This window comes from Cervus canadensis, chromosome 30 (assembly GCF_019320065.1).
Source record: "Cervus canadensis isolate Bull #8, Minnesota chromosome 30, ASM1932006v1, whole genome shotgun sequence".
NCBI lineage: Eukaryota > Metazoa > Chordata > Mammalia > Artiodactyla > Cervidae > Cervus > Cervus canadensis.
Window position 1 is genome coordinate 29,296,350 of NC_057415.1, and position 25,402 is coordinate 29,321,751.

Sequence of the window (25,402 nt, forward strand, 5' to 3'; positions counted from 1 at the left end):
CTTCATTGTTAATAGTTGGCTTCTATTAATAGTTGCAGTGCACAGGCTTAGTTGCTTCCAAGTTTGTGGGATCTTGTTTTCTCAACGAGGGGATCTAACCCAACTCTGCTGCATTAGAAGGCTGATCCTTAATCACTGGACCATCAGCAAAGTCCCTCCACAGACTCCTAATGAATACCTAGGATGGGCCAAGCGGTTTCCCAGGTGTCTCAGTGGTAAAGAATCCACCTGCCAATGCAGGAGACACAGGAGGTGCAGGTTCGATCCCTGGGTCAGGAAGATCCCCTGGAGGAAGGCATGGCAATCCACTTCAGTGTTCTTGCCTGGAGAAGCCCACGGACAGAGGAACCTGGTGGGCTGTAGTCCATGGGGTCGCAAAGAGTGAGACACGACTGAAGCAACTTATTATTGCAACTGTTATTATTCCCGTTTCACAACTGAAGACATTGAGTCATAGAAAGGTTGCTTAAATGCCCTAAGATCTCATGGCTGGTGAGGGGCAGAGTCAGAATTTATGCCCAGGCCCAGAGCCTATATTCTTCATCTCTATGCATCTTAGATAAAACTAGCAGAGATCTGAGAAATCATATGGGGGTTGGAGGCCTGCACAGGCCAGCCAATTTAAATAATTAAACTCCAGGTGGCCTGCCCTAGATTTCCAGTGGATGAAAGTGCAGAGCGGAGATGTGAAGGCAGATGGTCCAGTGCCTAGGGCTGCCCCTGACCTCTATCATCATGACTCTTGCAAACCCACAGTTCTCTGACACTATTTCCATGCCCTCTGCCCTACTCACTCAGCAGCCAACACAACGGCAGGGGACCACATTGGTCTAAGGATAAACTCAACAGGCTGGCAGTACGTTGCATTATTTGCTGCACACTGTATGTTGAAGAAACTAAAATGTATTTAATTTTGGAATTTCAATTTCATTTCTTATGAAAGTGTGAAAGTGCTAATTGTTCAATTATATCCGACTCTTTGCAACCCTATGGACTGTAGCCCACCAGGCTTCTCTGTCCATGGGATTCTCCAGGCAAGAATACTGGAGCGGGTAGCCATTTCCTCCTCCAGGGGATCTTCTCAACCCAGGGATCGAACTGGAGTCTCCCTCATTGCAGGCAGATTCTTTACCATCTGAGCCACCAGGGCACATATCAAAAAATCCAAACTATACAAGACAATCATTTCTCACATTTTTCTGACTTTGCAGTGGGGAAAAAGTGTCAGTTGTGAGAACTTTATAAGAACTGGACTATTTTGTTTGCTGGAACAGGAGACTGGGCTTTTGAAAAATAGGCTATTTCTCACACTGCAGCGATGCACTCACTGAGGACTCCAGTTATCTGCCGACCGCTCTAAGCGTGAAGTGCTTCTTTAGGGCTCTCAAGCCCTCTCCTCAGTTCTGGAACCACAACTTGCCATGACTCATCCCTGCCACCCTCTGAGTTCCTTCCTGTATCACTGGTCCACAAGGCTCCCTCATCATAAATTGCATTATTTCTGCTTCTCTCAGACAAAGGCCTTTGCATACACCCCAACCCAGAGTCAAATGGTCTATAGCCCATAGATTATTTGACTCCCAGACTTCTGCCCCAGGCATCACAGATTCTTTCCCCTCTAGTTTCTCTATTTGCCCTCCTTGGGGAGCTCCTTCTCTCAGCATTTTCCACTCATTATTAGGCATGTTTTCCACCCAGTAAACTGTATATCCTTCCACTGGGCTATAGAACAAACTGGCTTTTCATTCATCCCTTTTAACACATCATATTCTCCAACTACCTTTAATACACATCCATACATATATTTATATTTTAATATTAGAAGCCAATACTTCATGGCAAGTAAAAGGGGAAAAAGTGGAAGCAATGAGAGATTTTATTTTCTTGGAATCCAAAATCAGTGCAGATGGTGACTGCAGCCATGAAATTAAAATATGCTCGCTCTTGCAAGGAAAGCCATGACAAACCTAGACAGCATACAAAAAAGCAGACATCACTTTGCTGGACGGTGGCGGCGGCGGCGGCAGCGGGTTCGGTTGCGCGTGGCCCACGGGGTGGGAGCGGAGCCCGGACCAGGAGGAGGCGCTACCGCGCGCGACCATGGGGAACGTATTGGCCGCTAGCTCGCCGCCCGCAGGGCCGCCGCCGCCGCCTGCGCCTCCCCTCGTGGGACTGCCGCCACCTCCGCCCTCTCCTCCCGGCTTCACGTTGCCGCCACTCGGGGGAGGCCTGGGCGCTGGAGCTGGCACAGGTCGAGGTTCCGAACGGACCCCCGGGACTGCGGCTGCCAGCTCTGGAGGGACCGGGGACGATGGGGCCTGCGGCTGCCTGCCCAACCCGGGCACGTTCGAGGAGTGCCACCGGAAGTGCAAGGAGCTGTTTCCTATTCAGATGGAAGGTGTCAAGCTCACAGTCAACAAAGGGTTGAGTAATCATTTCCAGGTGAACCACACAGTAGCCCTCAGCACAATTGGGGAGTCCAACTACCACTTCGGGGTCACATATGTGGGGACGAAGCAGCTGAGTCCCACAGAGGCATTCCCCGTGCTGGTGGGTGACATGGACAATAGTGGCAGCCTCAATGCTCAGGTCATTCATCAGCTGGGCCCTGGCCTCAGGTCCAAGATGGCCATCCAGACCCAGCAGTCGAAGTTTGTGAACTGGCAGGTGGATGGGGAGTACTGGGGTTCCGACTTCACAGCAGCCATCACTTTGGGGAACCCAGACGTTCTGGTGGGTTCAAGAATCCTCGTGGCCCACTACCTCCAGAGCATCACGCCGTGTCTGGCCCTGGGCGGAGAGCTGGTCTACCACCGGCGGCCCGGGGAGGAGGGCACTGTCATGTCACTAGCTGGGAAGTATACATTGAACAACTGGTTGGCGACAGTAACACTGGGCCAGGCGGGCATGCATGCAACGTACTATCACAAAGCCAGTGACCAGCTGCAGGTGGGTGTGGAGTTCGAGGCCAGCACAAGGATGCAGGACACAAGTGTCTCCTTCGGGTACCAGCTGGACCTGCCCAAGGCCAACCTCCTCTTCAAAGGCTCTGTGGACAGCAACTGGATCGTGGGCGCCACGCTGGAGAAGAAGCTCCCGCCGCTGCCCCTGACGCTGGCCCTCGGGGCCTTCCTGAATCACCGAAAGAACAAGTTCCAGTGCGGCTTCGGCCTCACCATTGGCTGAGCCCCCGCAGGCCCTGCCTTCCTCACCCTTTCTCCTTCTGATCCCACCTCCCCCTCCCCCTGCCACGGAGGGGAGACCTGAGCCCCCCTCCCCCTCCCTTCCCTCCCTCCTCGGGGGTCAGGGGGCAGCGGAAAGGAGGGGACCCAGCACCCCAGCAGCTGAGGGGGGATTCTCCGAAGGACGGGCACGGCAGGATGTGGAGGACAAGGGGCCGCGTGCCCAGTGGGCTTGGGGTCCAGGAAGCGATTCTGGAGTCAAGGGGCCTACGGGATTCTGAGCACCAAGGGCAGAGGCGGTCAGACAACCTCAGGGAGGTGTTGGGGTGTCCCCGTCCCCCGAAATGGCCAAATGGGCCCAGCCCCAAGGGGGCAGCAAGGAGAGGTGCGTCCCCAGTCACCCCGCCTGTGCCCGCTTTCCCATCCACCCCTCAGTATAAATCATGTTTATAAGTTATGGAAGAACCGGGACATTTTACAAAAAAAAAAAAAAATAACAGAACAGCATCACTTTGCTGACAAAAGTCCATGTAGTCAAAGCTATGGTTTTTCCAGTAGTCATGTATGGATGTGAGAGTTGGACCATAAAGAAGTCTGAGAGCCAAAAAATAGATGCTTTCAAATTGTGGTGCTGGAGAAGACTCTTGAGAGTCCCTTGGACTGCAAAGAGATCAAGCCAGTCAGTCCCAAAGGAAATCAACCCTGAATATTCATTGGAAGGACTGATGCTGAAGCTGAAGTTCCAGTACTTTGGCACCTGATATGAAGAGCCAATTCACTGGAAAAGACCCTGATGCTGGGAAAGATTGAGGGCAGGAGGAGAAGAGGGAGACAGAAGATGAGATGGTTGGATGGCATCACCTAGTCAACAGACATGAGTTTAAGCAAACTCCAGGAGATAGTGAAGGACAGGGAAGCCAGACCTGCTGCAGTCCATGGGGTTGCAGAGTCAGACACTACTTAGCAACTGAACAACAGCCACATTAGCAGCCAATACTGTAAATTTTTGTCATATTACTAAGTTCACAGAAACTTACATTCAAAGAATCATGTAGACACACTCATCTCTGCAAACTCCGTTTTTCAATTCTTCTGCAGGATCTTGGAGCATTGATGACTTAGTTAACAGAAATGCTATCGAAAGTCAAAAATCTCTCCTTGGGGTAGGGCTGCCTTTCCACCAGAAGGTTCTTAAAAACGCCTGACAGAATTCGGTTGCTGATGACAGATTTCCCTCTGAACACTAGTCATCGTGTGCAAGCAGAGAAGGAGGCAATGCAATCATCAGAAAACCTTCAATCATTCTTTTCAGTTTATTTGATATAAAGGAAAACATTTGGTTAAAGGGTATGTGTTTTGAATAAACTCATGATGCTGGTACCTAGTAAATCTCTTTTTTCTTTGCTGCAATTGCCACTGGAAGGTTGCTGACAGCTTTTAGTTTGGGGTTGGGGGTGGTGCTGAGAGAGCTCTCAGAATTTCTGGAAGTGATTCCTTTTTGTTTTTGGAAAATTGCGAGGACTGGCTCTGTTGTTACATAAATATAAAGCAAGTACCCAGTCATTGTCCTTGGCCACGGCAGTGAAGTCACCATAAATCTGAATGCTGATGCTGCAGATCAAGGTGCCAAGTATTCTGTCCAGTGATGTAAGTGGGTATCTTTGTCCAGAACCATGCCCTTGAAGAGGTGAGAAATGTTTTGCCTAAATGTGTAGCTAGAGCAGACCACTGGAATTCAAAGAGTAAATAACACAAACCTTGTGAAATGTAATTTCACCTTTTTCGATTAAAAAGATATTTAAAAAGATACTTTAAATTTTACATAGTATTCCAGTGAACACATGCCACAAGTATCTAACAAACAAATTTCACAGAGCCACACCTATTCTTACTATGCTGATGTTTCTATATAATGTCATTGTTTTTATTTTTTATTGGAGTATAATTGCTTTACAATGTGTGTTTCTGCTGTACAAGGAAGTGAATCAGCTATATCTTTGTCATTTGTTATTTTTTTTTAAGATCTTTTTGATGCGGACCATTTTTAAAGTCTTTATTGAATATGTTACAATGTTGCTTCTGTTTTATGTTTTGATTTTTTGGCCACAAAGCATGTGGGATTTTAGCTCCCCAGCCAGGGATCAAGCCCATACCCCCTGCATTGCAAGGCGAAGTCTTAACCACTGGACCACCAGGGAAGGTCTTTGTCATTGTTTTTAATGTTGGTCATATCCCACTGACTTCATATTATGACCTGTTAACGGGTCTCAATTTACAGTCTGAAAAACATGCAACTGTTGGGTCCAGTGGTCAGTCTGTGGAATCCAAGAGATTGGGAGCCTTAGACCTTGAGGTTTGGGGATCTATAATGAAGACAGTATTTTACTTTAAAACACTTCCACATAGACAGTGAGGTCTTATATATGTGCCAGTTGGTTTCAACTTTAACTTTATGAGCAGCTGGGGTGGTTACCTAGCATTCTCATATAAAGTCCATCCACCAGTGCCTCTGTATCTCAATCCATAGTCATACACAGCTTTGCTAATTTGCACACGGAATGTAAAAAATTGTTTGTTTGTTTGTTTTTTTACTGTGGAAAATGATATCCTGTTGATCGGCATAACAAATTTCAGAAATGGGCTCCTTTTAGTGAAATTAAAAGGACTCTTTGTCAAACATAGTTCAATTTAAACACGTAAAAGAAGAGAAAATTTATAGTAAAGTTGTTTCTAAGAATGCTAAAAAAAAAAGTGTTCTTAATATGTGGACTAGCTAAAATAAACTTTATCCTCTCTTCACAATCAGGATGTCAGAATCCAGAGAGCCAAGTGTCCCACCGCCCTCAGCAGACTGGACTGCTAAGGTTCCACATGCACCGCCGGTGGGCCTCCATGGATGTGGGATGTCCGTGTCGGATATTTGACTGAAAGGCTGACAGAACCCTGCCTCTTCTGTCTTGGCTCTTGTCTCTAGTGAACAGAAGTTTAGGCAAGGTGTTCATTGGACCATCCAAAAGGCCAGACAGAGGCTGTGGCTTCATCAAGCTTCCAGAACAGACAGTGGGAGCTGTTTTATGCCTGCTTGTTAGTGACCGTCTGCTCTGGGGCAGAACTTGGTCTGAGACTTGCTTTCACTGTAATATGGCAGTGAGGTGCATAGGAGTAGCAATCTGTCCTTACCTCGAGCTTCTTTGAGTGACCACCTGTTCTCTTATATACATTAAAAACAACAAAGAGCTGTGTTACCAAATTGATTAAATCCAGTTGATAGGCCCCTTCGGCTCTTGCGAGCCTACGTGGAGAACAGGGCGTCCTGGAGAAGGTCAGCTCGGAGGTGAACGGCTGAGGAACACAAGCAGAGAACCAATATGTAGAGCATGCGAGTGACCCTTTGACTCCCAGAGTTGGGTTGGTGAGGAAGACTCTGCAGAGGAAGGGTCTTCAAAGGGTGAGGACTGAGGATCATTTTACTTTTCACTTCCACAAAGGTTTTTATTTATTTATTATTGGTTACACTGGGTTTTCATCGGTGTGCACACTTTTCTCTAGCTGTGGGGAGTAGGGGCCACTCCTTTTTCTGGAGCACAGGCTTCTCATTGCGGTGGCCTTGCTTGTGGAGCTTGGGCTCTAGGACATCAGAGGTTCTGTAGCTGCCGCACTTGGGCTCAGCAGTTGTGGAGCACAGGCCTAGTGTCTCCACAGCAGGTAGCATCTTCCCGGACTAGGGATCAAACTCACGTCCCCTGCAATGGCGGGAGGATTCTTATCCACTGACCACCAGGTAAGTCCAGGGTCATTTTACTTTAAATTATAAAAGGAAACATAACCTTAGTTGGTCATCAGAGGCTAGAAAGGCTTGGAAATCCTTAATTGCAGTTGGAATCACAGTCTATAACTAGAAGGATTTTGTTCATGTTTTACTCTATTTTAATGTTGGTGTTTTCGCTGTGAAGTTCATTTCTGAGGATAATATTGGGGCAGGAAAGAGCAAGGACTCCATTTGCACCTAAGATATTTCCACTGCTGAGTTTTAGACCATCCTGATGAATCAAAGAAGGGGACAGGCTATAACCGAAGAACCACTGAGGAAGGGGCTTTCTGAATTATGGGGTTACCCGGAAGTAGTGAGTGGAGAAGGTTAGGAAAGTGTCTGAGAGTGATGCAGATGAAATGAAGGATTTGGGATCTGTCTTGCGCATGGCTCCCTGACCCAGCCCATGAACTATGGGTCTGGTTTGATGTCTCTGGGCTGCAGGCAGAAACAAAAGGAGACGTGAGAATATTGCTTGCAGGGTACTGGACCTGGGAATTAAGCGTAACCCAGACAGGAAGGAGAATCTTCTCTTCATTGCTGTTTGGATCCAACAAAGAGAAGAGCCAAGGGCGCGCAGAGCCACTTGGGACCTGGAGAGTTGGGGTCTGCACCTTGGGTATCTCTTGCAGAGCAGATAGCTGTTGTCCCCCAAGCACTGGCATCAGTGACAGTACTGGAATGTGACCACTGAGGGACTTTTCTCTCAGTGGACATTGATTGTGTAAGCTGGAGAAAAAGAATTTGAGATCAATGTTTGTAGACTCATGTAGTCTGGGACAAGAGGCAAAAATTTTTGGTCATTACCCATGTTGTGCTCCATGGTACCTATACATGCAGGTAACACTGGAGGAAACTTGGATTAAATTTGGGACTCTCATTCAAATTGTGGTGATTCTGGATTCTCCTTCAAAAACAGAACCTGAGACAAGGGCTGGTAAGCAAGCAGTTTATTTGGGAAGTGATTCAGAAAAATGAGGCCAAGAGTGAATGCCTGTTCCAGGCTATATTATCAAGTTGGTCACTGCTGTGTTAGCAGGGCTTGACCCACTCAGCCCCTCCGAGGAGCCACGTGGAATATGCCTCATTTACCCACCAGCTCTCATCCCCCATTAGAAAAGAGACACCAGTTGACTTTAACTTCCCTGCCCTTTCAGATTCCATGTGCCTGACTGGATTTCCATGGCCATCTCACAGTGCAGCTTTAGAGAAGTCCCAGGGCAGGAAGACTTATGCACATGAAGTGAGACACTGTCAGAATATGTTTGTACAAACCTAGTTGCTACAAAACTGGCTGGAGTAAAAAGTAGTCTGAGAAAACACAAGGATGTGATGTGGTACACACACAGTGTCTGATCCGGAACATCTCTTGTGCAGATCAGATCCACCCATGCCCAACATTAAGTCCCATTCATCAGATAGCCTTCAGTGTGATGGCTTTCTACAGTCTCTACAGACTTAATACAGGAGGCTTCCTGGAAAAAGTTATAAACCTGACTGATACAACTAGCATTGCAGAAAGGAGTCCCCTAGAGTCAATGTGCTATCAGCTGCCTGATCGTTACCTTCCCCATACCTTCAGGAGAAATAGAAATGATCAATTATGTGAGTTGCAATTCTCTTTAAGTAATAGATAACTAACCCAGAGTGGTTTAAATTAAAAAGGGAATTTCTTGGCTCATCTGACTGAGCAGCCCAGGAGTTTATCTGAATTAAGATAGGGCTAGATAGAAAACATATGTGGTATATTTGCTATAAAACAGAAAAAACTGATGCAAGGCAAGGGAAAAAAAAACAGATGTATATTACACCGATATTTTATAATTTTGCCAACACACATGAAAAGAATAGCATTTATATTTGCATTTCCCTAACCACTGCTAGAGAGACACTGAGCAGTGGGCTTTTACAAAAACATGCCTGGTCCAGGCTCCCCTGGGGGTAAAGAATCCACCTGCCAGTGCAGGAGACACAGGTTCAATCCCTGGTCCAGGAAGATCCCCTGGAGAAGGAAATGGCAACCCCGTCCAGTATTCTTGCCTGGAGAACCATGGACAGAGAAGCCTGACCGGCTACAGCGCACGGGGTCACAGACAGTCAGACGTGACTTAGTGACTGAACAACAACAGTAACAACTGCTGGTCTAGTGGTTGGAGTGGGATTTGAATACAAGTCAGTTGACTCAGAAATTCATATTTTTTTTCACCAGTACCCTACACTATATCTTTCGCATCAGCTCCACTTGGAATTCTGAACTAGAAAAAGGCAGGAAAGAAATAAAACACTGTTGATCAGATGTAGGAAGATAACAAAAGATTTAGAAATTCTGCCTGGAAAAAAATTTAATGGAAATGGAGATTGTTTTTCTCATTGCTAAGTTTGTAAAGGCTATGAAACACTGTAACTTCTCAAGAACATTTAAGGGTTTCAGTTCAGTTCAGTTCAGTCACTCAGTCCTGTCTGACTCTTTGCGACCCCATGAATTGCAGCACGCCAGGCCTCCCTGTCCATCACCAATTCCCGGAGTTTACTCAAACTCATGTCCATCAAGTCGGTGATACCATCCAGCCATCTCATCCCCTGTTGTCCCCTTCTCCTCCTGCCCCCAATCCCTCCCAGCATCAGGGTCTTTTCCAATGAGTCAGCTCTTCTCATCAGGTGGCCAAAGTATGGAGTTTCAGCTTCAGCATCAGTCCTTCCAATGAACACCCAGGGCTGATCTCCTTTAGGATGGACTAGTTGGATCTCCTTGCAGTCCAAGAAACTCTCAAGAGTCTTCTCCAACCCCACAGTTCAAAAGCATCAATTCTTTGGCACTCAGATTTCTTCACAGTCCAACTCTCACATCTATACATGACCACTGGAAAAACCATAGCCTTGACTAGATGGACCTTTGTTGGCAAAGTATGTCTCTGCTTTTTAGTATGCTATCTAGGTTGGTCATAACTTTCCTTCCAAGGAGTAAGCATCTTTTAATTTCATGGCTGCAATCACCATCTGCAGTGATTTTGGAGCCCAAAAAATAAAATAAAGTCTGACACTCTTTCCACTGTTTCCCCATCTATCTGCCATGAAGTGATGGGACCAGATGACATGATCTTAGTTTTCTGAATGTTGAGCTTTAAGCCAACTTTTTCACTCTCCTCTTTCACTTTCATCAAGAGGCTTTTTAGTTCCTCTTCACTTTCTGCCATAAGGGTGGTGTCATCTGCATATCTGAGGTTATTGATATTTCTCCTGGCAATCTTGATTCCAGCTTGTGCTTCTTCCAGCCCAGCGTTTCTCATGATGTACTCTGCATATAATTTAAATAAGCAGGGTGACAATATACAGCCTTGACGTACTCCTTTTCCTATTTGGAACCAGTCTGTTGTTCCCTGTCCAGTTCTAACTGTTGCTTCCTGACCTGCATACAGGTTTCTCAAGAGGCAGGTCAGGTGGTCTGGTATTCCCATCTCTTTCAGAATTTAACTGTTGCCTTTTATTGGAGGATAAACATGAAAAGATTCTGACCAGCTGGCAAAAGAGGAAAGGAATTAGCCAGAAGGAATCAGTTTAGTCATAACAATTACATTTCTCAACAGAAAAGATACAATACAAGGATGGGTACAATAGATACACGTTGTTTGCTCCCTGCATCCTCCCCTGGTCATGTGGTCCTGATACAACTGTGAATGGTGATGCCACTCTGCTCTCAACTCAAGAGTGGTCATGTGGTCCAGGCTGACCAACGAATATGCTCATCCCTCTGGTCATGGTAAATGGTTCAAAGATGGGCATGTGATGTACGCAGCACCGTGATGAGTGAAATAGAAAGCATGTAACATATTTGAGGATATTTAAGGATCTGTGTGCTGTGTCGTGCTTAGTCGCTCAGTCATGTCCGACTCTTTGTGACCCCATGAGCTGTAGCCCACCAGGCTCCTCTGTCCATGGGATTCTCCAGGCAAGAATACTGGAGTGGGTTGCCATGCCCTCCTCCAGGGGATCTTCCCAACCCAGGGATCGAACCCAGGTCTCCTGCATTGCAGGTGGACTCCCCACCGTCTGAGCCACCAGGGAAGCCCTGAAGAATCTATACCCAAACCACAAAAAAGGAGGGAAAGGAAGACAAAAGCAGACAATAAAATAGAAGTAACATCAGTTTCCACATGATTTTTACAATATATAATAAAATATGACAGGCAATAGTGCAATTTTCTTTGCTAGTCCAGCAAGGCAAATCTAAGTACACTTCCCAAAGATGTCTCTGCCAGAGTAATCAGAATACCTCATTTTCACTGGGGTTGATAACCTGGCATCTAAAATCAGCATTATCCCTGAGTTTCCAAATCATTTGAGCCAATAAATTTCCTATGTTGCCTCAGTTGACTTGTTCAGGTTTCTGCTTTCCAAGAAGAAGCGTTCAACCAATATACTAGCTCACTCTCATATGTGTTACAGCTCCTCCTTCTGGGTCTGTTTATGTGCAGAAGGAGGATGGCCAGTCTGCAGAGAAGGGTCCCTTCCCCAGGTTCCATGGTGAAGATGGTGGAAAGAAAAAAGAACGCAGGGCAAATGTGAGTCTCACTTCAGATTCCAGAAAGGGCACTCACTGCCCCCACATTCCTTAAAAATGATTCCAGAATCCGTAGGTGAAGGACATTTAAATGATTTACAACAATATAAGCTATAATCCATTTTCCTTGGTTGCATGGGAAGTGAAAAGCCGATTCCTACCTACAATCATTCGCACAAACCAGATTCTGGACCAAGGGCTAGCCGTTATGTGATCAGCCAATAAAGAACTTTCTGTTTTATTATTATATTTTAAAATACTTATTTTGGCTGTGCTGGGTCTTAGTTGCAGCACACGGGATCTCGTTGTGGCTCACAGGCTCAGCAGTTGTAGCACGGAATCTTAGTAGTCCTCTGTCCTGTGGGATTTTAGCTTCCCCAACTAGGGGTCCAACCTGCATCCCTTGCATTGGAAGGCGGATTCTTAACAACCGAACCACCGGAGAAGTCCCCATACACATCCTTAACTGAGATGTTCATACAGTTGTGATGGAATCAGCTTTATTAATTTTGCAGTACACACAGATTTCCCCTCTCACCCAGTCTGCCAAAGAGATCCTGTAATTAATTACCCGCCCTGTTTTCCTCCTTAGGAGACATGAGAAAATGGAAAAAAAAAAAAAACAATCCTCTAATTACTTTGTGCTTATTTGTGCCTCTAGAAATTCAACCCTTCTCCAAAAACTGAACCACCTGGGACACAGCTTCTGCAGAGCTTCACGACAACACCTGTGAAAAGGCAAGCAGGTCACCAGGTATGGAATCACACATGCCTGGTGGGAGGGCGAGGTGGGATGATTCCTGGCACCACACCATCCCTTCTGTGTTCTTCTCAGGGGGATTACACGAAACAATATACATGAGCATCCTTTCTTAACTACAAAGCACTGTGCAAATGTGAGTTGTTATAACCAGGTGGTGTGTGCAATGGAGATTACCTTTTGCCAGGGGGTAAGCATTTCAGTTTATATAACACATTTCACTCCAGGAGCCCCAAGCCCTTGTGAATATTACCCTAAGAAATATCACTTGAAAGAAAATGCACATAAATAAGCAGAGTCTAGCAAATGGAGGCGCCAATTAGGATGACAATGATGAAGGTCTTAAATGAGACTGTCAATATTTTGACAAGTCAACGCTCAAGGATGTTGCCACTGTCTTCACAACACCTTCTGAGGGGGGAAAAATCAGTTCTCAGCATTAAAGTTTCCCAATCATGTTGACTGTTTGGGTGAGGGGGGAGGAAGAGGGGACAGAAGTGAGAAAATATTTAAAAATGTGAAATTTATTTCCCATAACAGTGTACATCAGAAAACTCAAATATAACTCCACAACTCTCTCAAGAGTTGTTTTTTTGTTTTCCGAAGGTACAGGAGGAGAAAATAAGCTGTCATTAACAGAATGATCAAATTCAGAGAGAAAAGAGGCAAGGTGAATCAAGCACCAGTTATAGTGCTGCCAATCTCTGTGTGTTGGGCTCATTCCAAACAACGGTGCAAACAGATCTGAGGACATGGGGAGGGTGGTGGGGGGAGAGAAGACAGCTGCCAAAATACAAGACAAGGAGGCTTATAGAAATTGCCCCCTGGCGCTCTGGCAGAAGTTTAATCAGGCAGAGCCCTGGACATTCCCATGCACCGATTCCATTGTGTGTGTTCACCTGCAGATCTGGCTTCTGGCTCATTCCCTTTGTTTGGGTAGCTAGGCATGAAAAGGAATCATCTGCAACCGGAGCTCCACTTAATTTCCTATTCCTCTCTGGAAACTATCTGTTGGCATCGTGAAATGTTCTGTGTAAGAGGCCAGGCTTTGGCCGATCAGAAGAGAAATTTCAGAATCTTTGTGGATAAAGGAAAGTCAATTTTGGGAAACTGACAGAAGAATCTGCACCTCTGGAATAATTTGTGTTGCCCTGGCATCTCACTGTTCTTTGCCAGGAACAAACAGGAACCCCTGACAAATTTTCCTCTCTTTCCTGGCAAATGAATGATGGCACAGCTGTTTTCTCACTAAAAGGACAGTCTCTTCTCTCTCCAGCCTATAGCAAAAGTTCAACTTACACTAGTGATTGAACCACCATGTGTCATATGAAGAAACACAAAAACTACACCAGGAGATGCTCTAAGATTTCTAATCCTTTTATCCACATCCCAGCACCTAAATCTGAGCATGATGTTCATGAGTTTTTTAATGAATGGAAAACAAGAAATTTGGATAATTATTGCATACCTGCTGTTTTCAGAAATCTTCATACAGGGTAATTTTCATCCCTGCCTTTTGTCCCCTGGAAGTCACTTTATCATATTATAACTGCTTTGACTTGTGTCAAGTACCTACTGGGTTCAAGATACATTCAGTGATGCTCTGAGAGACATAAGAAAAACTAGAAGAATAAGTGAATAGACTAAGTAGCTAATAGAATAAGTGAATAGAATCATGAATAAACATGAAAGCCTATACATACAAATTTGCCTTTCCTTTCCCAAACCCCTCTATTTCAGTTGCTCAGTCGTGTCCAACTCGTTGCAACCCCACGGACCACAGCATGCCAGGCTTTCCTGTCCATCACTAACTCCTGGGGCTCGCTCAAACTCATGTCCATTGAGATGGTGATGCCATCCAACCATCTCATCCTCTATCATCCCCTTCTCCTCCTGCCTTCAATCTTTCCCAGCATCAGGATCTTTTCCAATGAGTCAGTTAAACCCCTCTAAGATGACAGCAAAAATTAAGAGAAGAAGAAAACATGAACCCACAAAAACAAAGAAAAGAGAAAAGAACAGCAGATGACAGACAACCACAATTATTTAGAAATGGAAACCCAAGGAGAGAAAGGAAAGGGTGCATGGGAGGAGGATTCAACTGGAAACAAACCAGTGCATGCCTCAGAACCCCCAGCAAGTCTCAGGAACTGAGGATGCACCCAGGCGCCTCCCAAGGAAGAAAGGCTGAGTGGGTCTGAAAACAGGACAAGTGATGGCAAGTTTTGTAAGGAGTGAGTGATCCCCCAGGTCCCCTCACCAGCCCTTTGTGGCCGGGTGTCCACAGTCATTGCCCTGTCCCCCCAGACATGGTGTGCAGTGGTGTCTGAACTTGGGATGCCAGAGACAGCTGAGAAAAGAGCAGGTGCGACAGTTCGATGAGGACACTGGATGATCCATCCCACGAGACACAGATAGTCCAATGCACTCCCTTCTTCAAGGTAGTTCTCAGAAATATTGCCATTCAAGTTTAAAACTGCAGACAGGAGGAGAGTTCCCTGGTGGTCTATGGGTTGGGATTTCAGGCTTTCACTGATGTGCCCCAGGTTCAATCCCTGGTCAGGTAACTAAGACCCTGCAAGTCACGTGGCAGGGCATAAACTAGAACAGAATAAAGTAAAGTAAAATAAAATAATAGAACTAGCAGTAATCAAACAATGACCTACTATACAGCACAGGGACCTAAACTCAATATCTTTTTATTTTATTTATTTATTTGACTGTGCTGGGACTTTGTTGCTGCACACGGACTTTCTCTAGTTGCAGCAAGTGGGGGCTACTCTCTCATTGTGGTGCTCAGATTTCTCACTGTAGTGGTTTCTCTTATTGCAGAACATGGGGTCTAGGCACAAGGGCTTCAGTAGTTGCAGCACGCAGGCCAAGTAGTTGTGGCTCGTAGGCTCTAGAGCATAGACTCACTAGTTATGGGCATGGACTTAGGTGCCCCGTGGCATGTGGAATCTTCCGAACCAGGGATGGAACCTGTGATCCCTGCATTGGCAGGTGGATTCTTAACCATGGACCACCAGGGCAGTCCTATACTCAACATCTTAGAAAAAAAAATTGCAGACAGGGGAGAGAAAACTAGTCACAAGGAAGTAAGGATAAGCATGGGGCTTCTCCCACGGCTCAGCAGTAAAGAATCCGCCTGCAATGCTGGAGATGCAGGAGACACGGGTTCAATCCCCGGGTGAGGAAGATCCCCTGGAGGAAGGCATGGCAACCCACTGCAGTATTCTTGCCTGGAGGATCCCATGGACACAAGAGCATGGTGGGCTACAGTTCATGGAGTCACAGAGAGTCAGACACGACTGAAGTGACTGAGCGCGCATGCGAGGATGAGTATGGGGTCGTCTTCTTTACAGCAACACCAGCAGCTGATCCCAGTTAACTCACCTTCTGTTCCACCCCACCTCACTCCACACGCTTGTTTCTGCAACTATGACTTCATACAGAGGCTTCCACAAAATATTAGTGTTTGCCTCTGTAAGTGCTCCGTGTGGTATATCCAACCCGCCCCTCTTGGAAAGAAATGGCCTCAGTTTGCCACCTACATAGATAATGAAGAACTGCCTCAGCAAAGGAAAGAACCAGCATTGAGTATTCCCTGGACTCCCTATTCTTTGCATAGTACTTGACTCTCAGCTCCCTGTTCTGCTCTGGTGATTATAACCTAAAGTGGGACAATAGCAGCCAATCCCAAATATATTCCTGATTCCTGCAACATTGCCAAAGACTGATTTCATCACTCTTTCCTTTTTTGCTGGTGATTGGAGGAACAATTGGATCATGGGCTTGGTTTGATGAATAAATAAATGGCCTGATGACATCTGGAGTGGCAGTCTTCCAAATCTGCAATTGCCATAAAACTGCAGACACACATAATGAAACCGGGGTGGAGACATCGGGTTTAGGGACCATAGATTTGTTATTACCTCACCATCCGATCATCAGCCTTGATTTCCCTTTCTTGGCTGTGTTCAGGGGCTAAATGCCAGCTGCTCATCAACTATGCAGTGGAGACAAGAAAGTGATGCTCGGAAAGTCCACCATAGTTTATGAAGCTTGTAGCAGCCAATATGCTTGATGCTGACCATAATCCTGTTACAAGGATTCTTTTAAATAAAACCAAAAGGAAAGGAAAAAGAAAGAGAAAAAAATAATCTCATTGTTTTTAGGTGGCTGATGGAGAAGATGATTACTTCTGCTTTCAGTAAAACCAGTAGAGGAGAAAGTCAACCCACATGGTCTGAAAAGAGAAATGAGAACCCCATTCTTTCTACTAGGAAGAATTTAATAAAGATGATTTCTAGAAACTTGAATGGATACAACTCCATTGTGCCTCTGCTTTCCAAATTTTGTGTATGAACTTGGTCTCTCTGACTTTTGAAACTTCCACGGGTAAGACCAGTCCCACTTCACTCATGGAGAGGAAATTTTCACATTTCCAAGGTTCAGATGCTGAGTGAATCAAAGAAGATAATGCACAATAGAGGAGAAGCAGCCATTGAAGGAAAGAAGATGATAGATTTGCTTGGGGGGTGCTGAGTCTGAGACATCTGGGGTACATTCAGACTGCAGTTCCTGTGAACACTGAGAGTATAACATGGTAACCAGAAAACCAGGACCTGAGCTCAGGTGATCAATTATGTCCAGTTCAGTGGATTTGGAATTCATTTAACTAGAGGATAAAGATAAATCCATAATCTTGGATAAGCTCATCAGGGGATAAGATGAGTTTAAAAAAAAAAAAAAAAAGAACTGCTGTTTCAGTCAGGGTAGAGCCAGATGATGCTGCTGAACAAACAATTCCAAGATCTCAGTGACTTGATACCTCAAAGGTTTATTTCTCATTCATCCTTTTTAAGTTTTTCAAAAATATTTATTTATTTGCCTGCACCAGGGCTTGCCTGTAGCTCAGTTGGTAAAGAATCTGCCTGCAATGCAGGAGACCCCGGTTCAATTCCTGGATTGGGAAGATCTGCTGGAGAAGGGATAGGCTACCAACTCCAGTATTCTTGGGCTTCCCTTGTGGCTCAGTTGGTAAAGAATTTGCCTGCATTGCAGGAGACCTGGGTTTGATCCCTGGGTTGGAAAGATCCCCTGGAGAAGGGAAAGGATACCCACTCCAGTATTCTGGCCTGAAGAGTTCTATGGACTGTATAGTCCATGGGGTCGTGAAGAGTCAGAGACGACTGAGTGACTTTCACTTTTCACCAGGTCTTAGTTGTGGCATGTTCTTAGTTGTGGCATCTTTGTTCTTCATTATGGCACACAGAATCCTTAGCTGTCTGGCACATGAACTCATAGTAGTGGTAATGGGGTCTAGTTTCCTGACCAGGGGTCGAACCCTGGCCCCCTGCACTGGGAGCGTAGAGTCAGCCACTAGACCACAGGAAGTCCCTCTCATCCATTCTTTATGTCAAGAGGTGACTAGGAATTCTGTTCAGTGTCATCTCACTCTGGGATTTAGACACCTGGAACATCGCTGGTCTCAGTAGCAGGAAGAAAGAAGGGTCCTCATACTGGCGCTTAAACGCTCTCGCCCAGAAGTGACAGCCATGGCCCCTGCTCATAATTCAAAGGCCAGAACTCATCACACAGCCCCACCCAACCACAGGAAGGCAGGACTTGTCATCCAACCATGTGTCTGGGAAGAGAGGCGTGCTCACATCAGGAGCCACATTAATGACTACTCAAAGCCCAGGACAGGCTTTGTATAAACAGTGTCGCCACAGAGATGCAGGTCCTAAGAATCAGTGCAGAAAAAAGACAGAGAAAGAACAATTAGACATAGGAGGAGGACCAAGAAAGCCAGAGTCACGATGAGCGGGAGGAAAGAGGGGCAGTGAAGCAAGGAGCAAATCATCAAAGCAGAGATTTCTAACAGAAAGGTCCGCCATGCACAGTGAGGCAGAGGGGTTTAACATGTCCAGTTGGCTGTCTCACAAGAGACACTTCAAGATGGCACTCATTTCCCTGAATTTCTCAGTCACAATTTCTGCTGCGTAGCCTCACTCTTACGCTCTGTTGAGCCTTCATTATAATAATGCATACATAAGGCTGCCTTAGCCTGTGGCCACCAAACATTCTAAATATCTAATCCCAAACTCCTTGCTCTGATTTCATTCTTATTTAGCAAACTTCTGCTTATGATTCAGCTTTTCTTCTTCCAGTAAGAGTGTGTGTTAGTTACACTAGAGCATGTGGAACCACATGACAGACCCACTGCTCATTTGAGTAAATTTAAAAACTGGCATTCTGGTTCATCAGCGGAATGAAAATGGTATTTTCGATTCTTGCCCTAGCTGGTTCCACCCTTGATATGCAGGTAAATGTATGATAGGTAGGCAAACGTAAGGCCTACAAGCCTTATGTGTAATATCTGATTTTTTCTACAATGAGCATTTAGAACAAAAAATCTAATAAAAACAAACCACATTAAAGGAGTATAAAGAATTTAATAGAGGGAAAAGCTGGGTAATAAGGAATTAGGAGGTAAAGGGCATGGAGGAAAGCGAGACCCTGAGAGGGGAGTGCAATTTCAGAAACCTAGGGAGTCTGGTGGCCTTTTAATTTTTGCTGAATTTAAAATAGGACGACAATTGAATACAGACTATGAAGTCTGCAGTTTGGCAAAAAATTTAATTTAATGTGATTGATGTTGGGATGAAGTATCAAAACTGAACACGTGCCAGAAGTCAAATATATATTTTTCTATTTCTAGAAATAAGCAGGCTGGGAATTATTAAATGTTATAATAGGGCCAGACTATATATTATAAATACAAAATTGTACATAATACACATTGTAATATAATAAATTAAAACAGATTATAATATGATGGAATACAATTTGGTCACCAACATTAGACTGTTGGATAGTATTAAATAGCACAGAAACAAAGATGTCCTCAATAGAACAATCACTGTGAAAACCACAGGGTTTTTAAATGCATGTGCATTATTATACCCAGTTTGAAAAATAGAAAAGGCTGAAAGATCTCAAGAACGGGTGGGGAGATAATGGTGTGATTATGGCTGATTTTTATTTTCTTCTTTATATTTTATTGTGATTTTCAAATTTTCTATAATGAACTTAAAATTCCTTTAGATAATGTAAATGACTTGTATAGAGAAGCATGCTTCCATTAGCAACTCAGTTTTTCAATTATTTTGTTAGTTATATTGGAATTAGAAATTCCTTAGATACATTAAATGTAACATATTTAAACACTCAGGGCATATACGCTCCTGACTGGTTTTAAAATGAAATTGTAATTAGATGGAATAAGAGAACTGAGACTAGAAAATCTCTCTGAGGGTAACAGCAGAAGCATGAAATGCCTTGTTTCAAATATTATAACATATCATACAAATGGTAATCTTGTGGACATATTTTGTAGAATGCAATCTATATAAATTAAAACTTGACTTTAGATTCTCATAAATTGTAGTATGAACAGAAAAAGTTTCCAAATTTCAAATTAAGCTAAAAGTTTATTTTTGCAACATATGAAAATGAGATGATAAGCAAACCAATACTGAAAATAAAATTGTGGAGAAAAGAGTCTACCTGCCTGAGAGAATATATGATTGTCAAGTAGTGGAACCATCCTTTACACACTTATGATATATGTGTTAATTAACAATACTCCAAGTATGGTTCTCAGCTTCATTTGGGGATGCAGAAGAAAAGAATTTCCTCCCTTGTGATGAATCCTGCTCTTTCTGCAAAGACTGAGGCAAGATCATCTGAACAGAAGAGGGTAGTGTGCAGCTCAGGGATCAGGGAAGGTAAAGAGGCTTAGGAGGAGGGCATGGCAACCCACTCCAGTATTCTTGCCTGGAGACCCCCGTGGACATAGGAGCCTGGCAGACTGCAGTCCATGGGGTTGCAAAGAATCCAACATGACTGAACAACTAAGCCTAGAGAGGCTTAAGGTAACTGCAGAGAATAAGAGAGGGTTCCCAACAGAAAAAAAAAATTGTTATGTTGCCATGGTTCACAGGTCTCAACCTAGCTGTGGATTGAGATTATTTCAGTGATATAACTGAATGATCGCATTGAACAAGACTGACTCCTCTGGCACAAAGAGAAAACAATTTTTTCTTTACCCCCCTGCCTGCCCATTTTCCTCTCTTTTGGGCCAGCTCTTTCTCACCCTTCAGATGAACTATCAGGAAGGTCTTCTAACTCTCTGATCCTTTTAGGTGATAAAATGTCCTCTGGTCATTTCATCTCCAAATCACAGCCTCAGTTTAAAAATTAATATGCCCAGAACTGGGGCTTCCCTGGTGGCTCGGTGATAAAAGAATCTGCCTGTCAATGCAGAAGATGAGGGTTTGATCCCTGGCTTGGGAAGATTCTCTGGAGAAGGACATGGAATTCTTGCCTGGGAAATCCCATGGAGAGAGGAGCCTGGCAGGCTACAGAGCATGGGTCACAGAAGAGTTGGACACGACTTAGTAACAAAACAACAGCAACATGCCCAGAACTATTGTAACAAAACTCCAAACTTCATGCTTTAGAACAAAGAGCCTGCAGTGGAGAATGAGGTTTCACCACTCAACTAGTGCTCCTACCCCTGACCCCTCTCTCATCTCCCACCACTCGGCTACCAATGGGTCTCCTGGGATGGGAGCAGAGACAGCAGGAAGGTAAGAGGAAGGAAGGCTTTATTCGACTGACACAAATATAAGTTGGTGTAGTTCCCTCTGGTTCTAGTAGATGTTGTTTTTAGCTTGTTTGTTTTTTATTTCCTTTTATTTTAGTATTTTGGAACCAATCTGTACTATGGTCTTTTTTCTTCTTCTTCTTCTCTTTTCTTTTTTTAAATTTATTTTTTAATTAAAGGATAATTGCTTTACAGAATTTTGTTGTTTCTGTCAAACATCAACATGAATCAGCCAAAGCTGTTTTCGGCTGGGATCTCTCACGGTGGTGTGTGCGTTTTTAGTTGTGGACAGGGGCTCCAGAGCATGTGGGCTCTCTAGCTCTGGCGCAGGGAGCTTAGTTGCCTCATGACATGTGGCATCTTAGTTCCCCGACCAGGGCTGACCTCATGTTCCCTGTACTGGAAGGTGGGTTCTTAACCTTTCCGTGGACCACCAGGGGAGCCCCCTGGCTGATGTTTTAAGCTGCCATTTATTCTCTCATTTGAGCGTCTGCGGCCTCCTCAGACCCCCTCCTGCTGGACCCTTCCACTTGGAAATCCTTTGTCTCGGGCAGCGCCTCTTCTCTAACCAGCCACCTACAATCCCTCTCCGCTTCTCTACCCAGTAGAATCTCCAGCCACTTTTTGCTGAGGACACCTCACTGACGACAGGAAGTCCTTTGGGTCAGAATTCCTTTTTTTAAACAACCCAGACTCACATTCCTTCTGTGGGGTTGACATTTGGTCCCTGGAAAAATGTAGCTTTGGCCTGGAATCCGCCAGAATGTGGTTAATTTCCTAAACGCAGCCCTCAGCTATATTGACACAGTTCACTTCAGCCAGCCCCTCATTAAAGACTTTTTTCCTTAGGCATGAATCTAATGCCTGTCTGTGTTCCTCCAGCTTCAAAAGATACCTATCAAAGATGCCTGTGAAGCTCCCAGATGGCTAGGGGGTGGGGAGGGAGGGAGTGTCAGGAAGAATTCACAGCTCAAGGTAAGTCAAAGATAAAACTCATAAAATCTGTTTTCACCCACCTTCTTCACAAGTCATGGGTAGGCGGACCAAATAATTTGCTTTGGAATGTGATAGTATTTGGCAACCTTGGGGCCTCAGTGAAAACCAGAACAGAGGGTTCTATTTTACTTTTATCTTCCCTCTGTGCAGTTTTTTCAGCACTGCTTGGCCTCCCAGTTGAAGAGAAACAAGATAGTGGGGTTCACATTATGTCAAATAGAAATGAGGAAAAATAGAGTGGCAAGGGGTTGTGGGTTCTGGTAAGAGTGATTGACCTGGTGGCTCAGATGGCAAAGAATCTAGCTGCAATGCAGGAGACCTGGATTTGATCCCTGGATGGGGAAAATCCCCTGGAGAAGGGAATGGCTACCCACTCCAGTATTTTTGCCTAGAGAATCTCATGGACAGAGGAGCCTGGAGGGCTCCATGGGGTCACAGGGTCACAAAGAGCCAGACATGACTGAGTGACTAACACTTTCACTTTTTCGTTTCACTTTTCAAGAGTGATTGAATTGATGCAGCATGAAATCAAAGCTGGATAAGGAAGGAAGGAAGGGAGGTCGGTGGACTAAAGCATTCAGGAAGTTGAAGAATGGAGAAGAAATGGCTGAGCTAACATTCTGGAAAGATACTTTTAGCAGCTGATTGACTAAAGGGAATGGAGGTGAGAGAGGGTTGAATGGTCTCTAGGGTATGGAGCCCTGTGGACTGGTCAATGATTATAGAATTGTTGGTAAGGCTAGAGTATTGGAGAGGAGAGCTGGTTTACAGGCCATAATGATGAACTCTACTTTGTTAAACAAGCTGAACTTAAGAGGTTAGTGAGGCATCCAGGTATGGTCACTAGAGGGCTGGAGCTCAGAAGAACAGCTGAGTTCTAAACGGGCCTTTCAGAATCAGGACCAGAGATGTTACTGGGAGTCATAGGATTCAATGATGTCTCCAAAGGAGAAAGTAGAAAGACTGAATGCATGGATCAATGACCACTTGGGAAATGCATCTTGTTAGAAGAAAGGGGCATAAAAAGAGTTTGTTAACAGAGAAGAAATAAAGCTCTCTGTCATCCTGGAGAAAGGGCTGCATCTAGGAATCAGGCTAATCTCTTCTAAAGAGTGCTTCCTCCGAGAACACCTGTTTATCCGCTTCCTTCCAAGTCACCTTTATCACCTGACTATGCAGCTAAGTCTCCTCCTACCTCTACCGATTAGTTTCCACATCCATAAAATGAAGTTAGTAACAGTTTCTGCCTCCAGGACTTTGGTGCAGATATAGCAAAGCAATGGCTGACATGCCCGGCACAGAGTACAAACCTAGCAAATGTGAGCTCTGCTTAATATTGTCATTGTTTTTTAATACGAGTCTCTGCTTAATCAATAATCACTCCTTTACAGGATGAGTATATCAAACTTATTTCCAGAGGCTTCCCCCATCCTTTTTTTTTTTTTTTTGCCTCTTACTTAGCTCCTCCCTCTGATGCAAGTGGCACTGGGAAAGAGATGGTAACTCAAATGCCCCACACTGGTGATGCCCTGGCATAATTAAGATAAATATGTTGCTATCATGATACTGGCTTGATTTTCAAATCTAATGTTCACAAGCTACTATTTCTTCTTAGGGACTATGCCTAAAGTTTAACCATATTGTCCCCAGCTGAATGATGATTGCTGAATTGTGACATTTATTCATGGTATTAATTTTCTATTGCTGTGAAACAAATCACAAGAAACATGGCGGCTTAAAACACCAGCCCGCTCTTAGCTCACAGTTCTATAGGGTTGAAATCAGGGCACTGCGTGGGTGGGTTCTCTGCCGAGGGCTCTCTGCAGAGTGTCTCACAAAGCGAAAATTCAAATTCCAGCTGCAGTGCTCATCCAGGGCTCAGAGTTCTCTGACAAGCTCACTAGTGTTTGGTAGAATTCAGTCCTCTGTGGTTGTAGACCTGAGGTCTCTGTTTTCTTGCTGGCTGGGGAATCTGTTTCAGCTTCCAGGAGCAGTTCACTACATCACTATATGCTTTCTTCCAGGCCAGCAGGGATGTTTTCTGATGTCTTCCTTTACTACCAGTCGGAGAAAACTCTCCATTCTTAAAAGACTCACATGGACAGAGAAGGCCCACTCAAGATCATTTCCCTTTTGCCATATAACATAAGCGATAGATTGATGTCTGCTTCACCATCACCCTTAAAGAGGAATGAATGATAAAAAGACAAGGATCCCTGGAGGTGATCTTAGAATTCTGCCCGCCACATTCATTTATGGGACAGCATTTATGTTTCAGGCACTGCAGAAAGCAGTGTAGGTGCAAAGACAGATTGCTACCTTCCAGTTGTCCATCCTCTACCCTACGCTGTCCAACACATGAGCCCCTGCCGCATGTGGCTATGGAGTACTAAAACATGGCTAATCCAAATTGTAGTATGCTGTAAGTGTGGCATGCACACTAGCTTTCAAAGAATTGTACCCCCCCCCAAAAAAAAAGCTGTAAAATATCTATAAATACTTCCCCAGTGGCTCAAGGGCAAGGTCTCTACCTATAATACAGGAAATTCAGGTTCGATCCTTCAGTCAGGAAGATCCCCTGGAGGAGGAAACGGCAACCCACTCTAGTATTCTTGCCTGGGAAATCCCATGGCAGACTACAGTCCATGGGGTCACAAAAGAGTTGGCCACAGCTGAGCAATTTAACAACAACAAAGTAATAATATTCAATATACATTGGTTTCAATAAAATATATTATTAAAACTAATTCTACCTGTTCCTTTTTACTTTTTTTTAAAAGTGTTAACAGTTGAGCCTTGAACAACACAGGTTTGAACTGGGTGGATATTTTTCAATAGTAAGTGTTACAGTACTATATGATCTGTGGTTGGTTGGATCTGCAGATGCCAAGGAAACTTGGAAAGGGAGGGCCAACTCGAAGTTATACACAGATTAACCCCATTAGTCAAGAGTCTACTATACCTAAGAAAACAAAAAAATCACAAGTGTAGCAGCAAATGCCCAAATACAAGTGACCACTTTCCTGACAAAATATTAACTGTCCTCCATTCACCTGGACCTTCCTCTTCTTGGACCCCAGCAGACAGAGCCTTTGTAAGCTCAAAACTTCAAGGCTGTCATCACTGAGAGAGGCCTGTCTTCAAATGATTCTCCAGCTTTTGATCGCTCCAATGGAGGGTGGCTATTAGCAGCTTAATTAGAGAGCAGTTAATTACCTTCTTGGCCCTCCCAATTAGTTCAAAGCACTCTCTTTGACTTCCTTGACTTATGACAAATCAGAAAAAGAAATGTTGAAATGTTATCTATAAAATTTTTTCTATAATGACCTTTATTCCCATTGGGAGATTCCCTGTCAATTATCTTTTTAGATTAGACCCCACTTCCTATGAAGATCCCTATAAATAATGTATACTCATT

The 25,402-nt window shown here is 44.5% G+C and overlaps 1 protein-coding gene and 1 long non-coding RNA gene across 2 annotated transcripts; both read left to right on the forward strand.

Annotated features, from left to right (window-relative positions):
- The first annotated feature begins 2,032 nt into the window (after window positions 1–2,032).
- LOC122432060 (mitochondrial import receptor subunit TOM40 homolog) lies at window positions 2,033–3,684 on the forward strand. The gene has a single exon (XM_043453780.1). The coding sequence runs from the start codon at window positions 2,101–2,103 to the stop codon at window positions 3,184–3,186; it is 1,086 nt and encodes a 361-aa protein (XP_043309715.1). The 5' UTR covers window positions 2,033–2,100; the 3' UTR covers window positions 3,187–3,684.
- Window positions 3,685–20,869: 17,185 nt separating this feature from the next.
- On the forward strand, window positions 20,870–24,427 carry LOC122431755. Its single transcript, XR_006266626.1, has 3 exons — window positions 20,870–20,971; window positions 22,487–22,648; window positions 24,009–24,427. It is a non-coding gene; the product is annotated as an uncharacterized LOC122431755 (long non-coding RNA).
- The last annotated feature ends 975 nt before the right edge of the window (window positions 24,428–25,402 follow it).

Bases quoted from the DNA above. Each gene is read 5' to 3' on its own strand.
- LOC122432060 (XM_043453780.1), top strand. From the start codon at position 2,101: ATGGGGAACGTATTGGCCGCTAGCTCGCCGCCCGCAGGGCCGCCGCCG.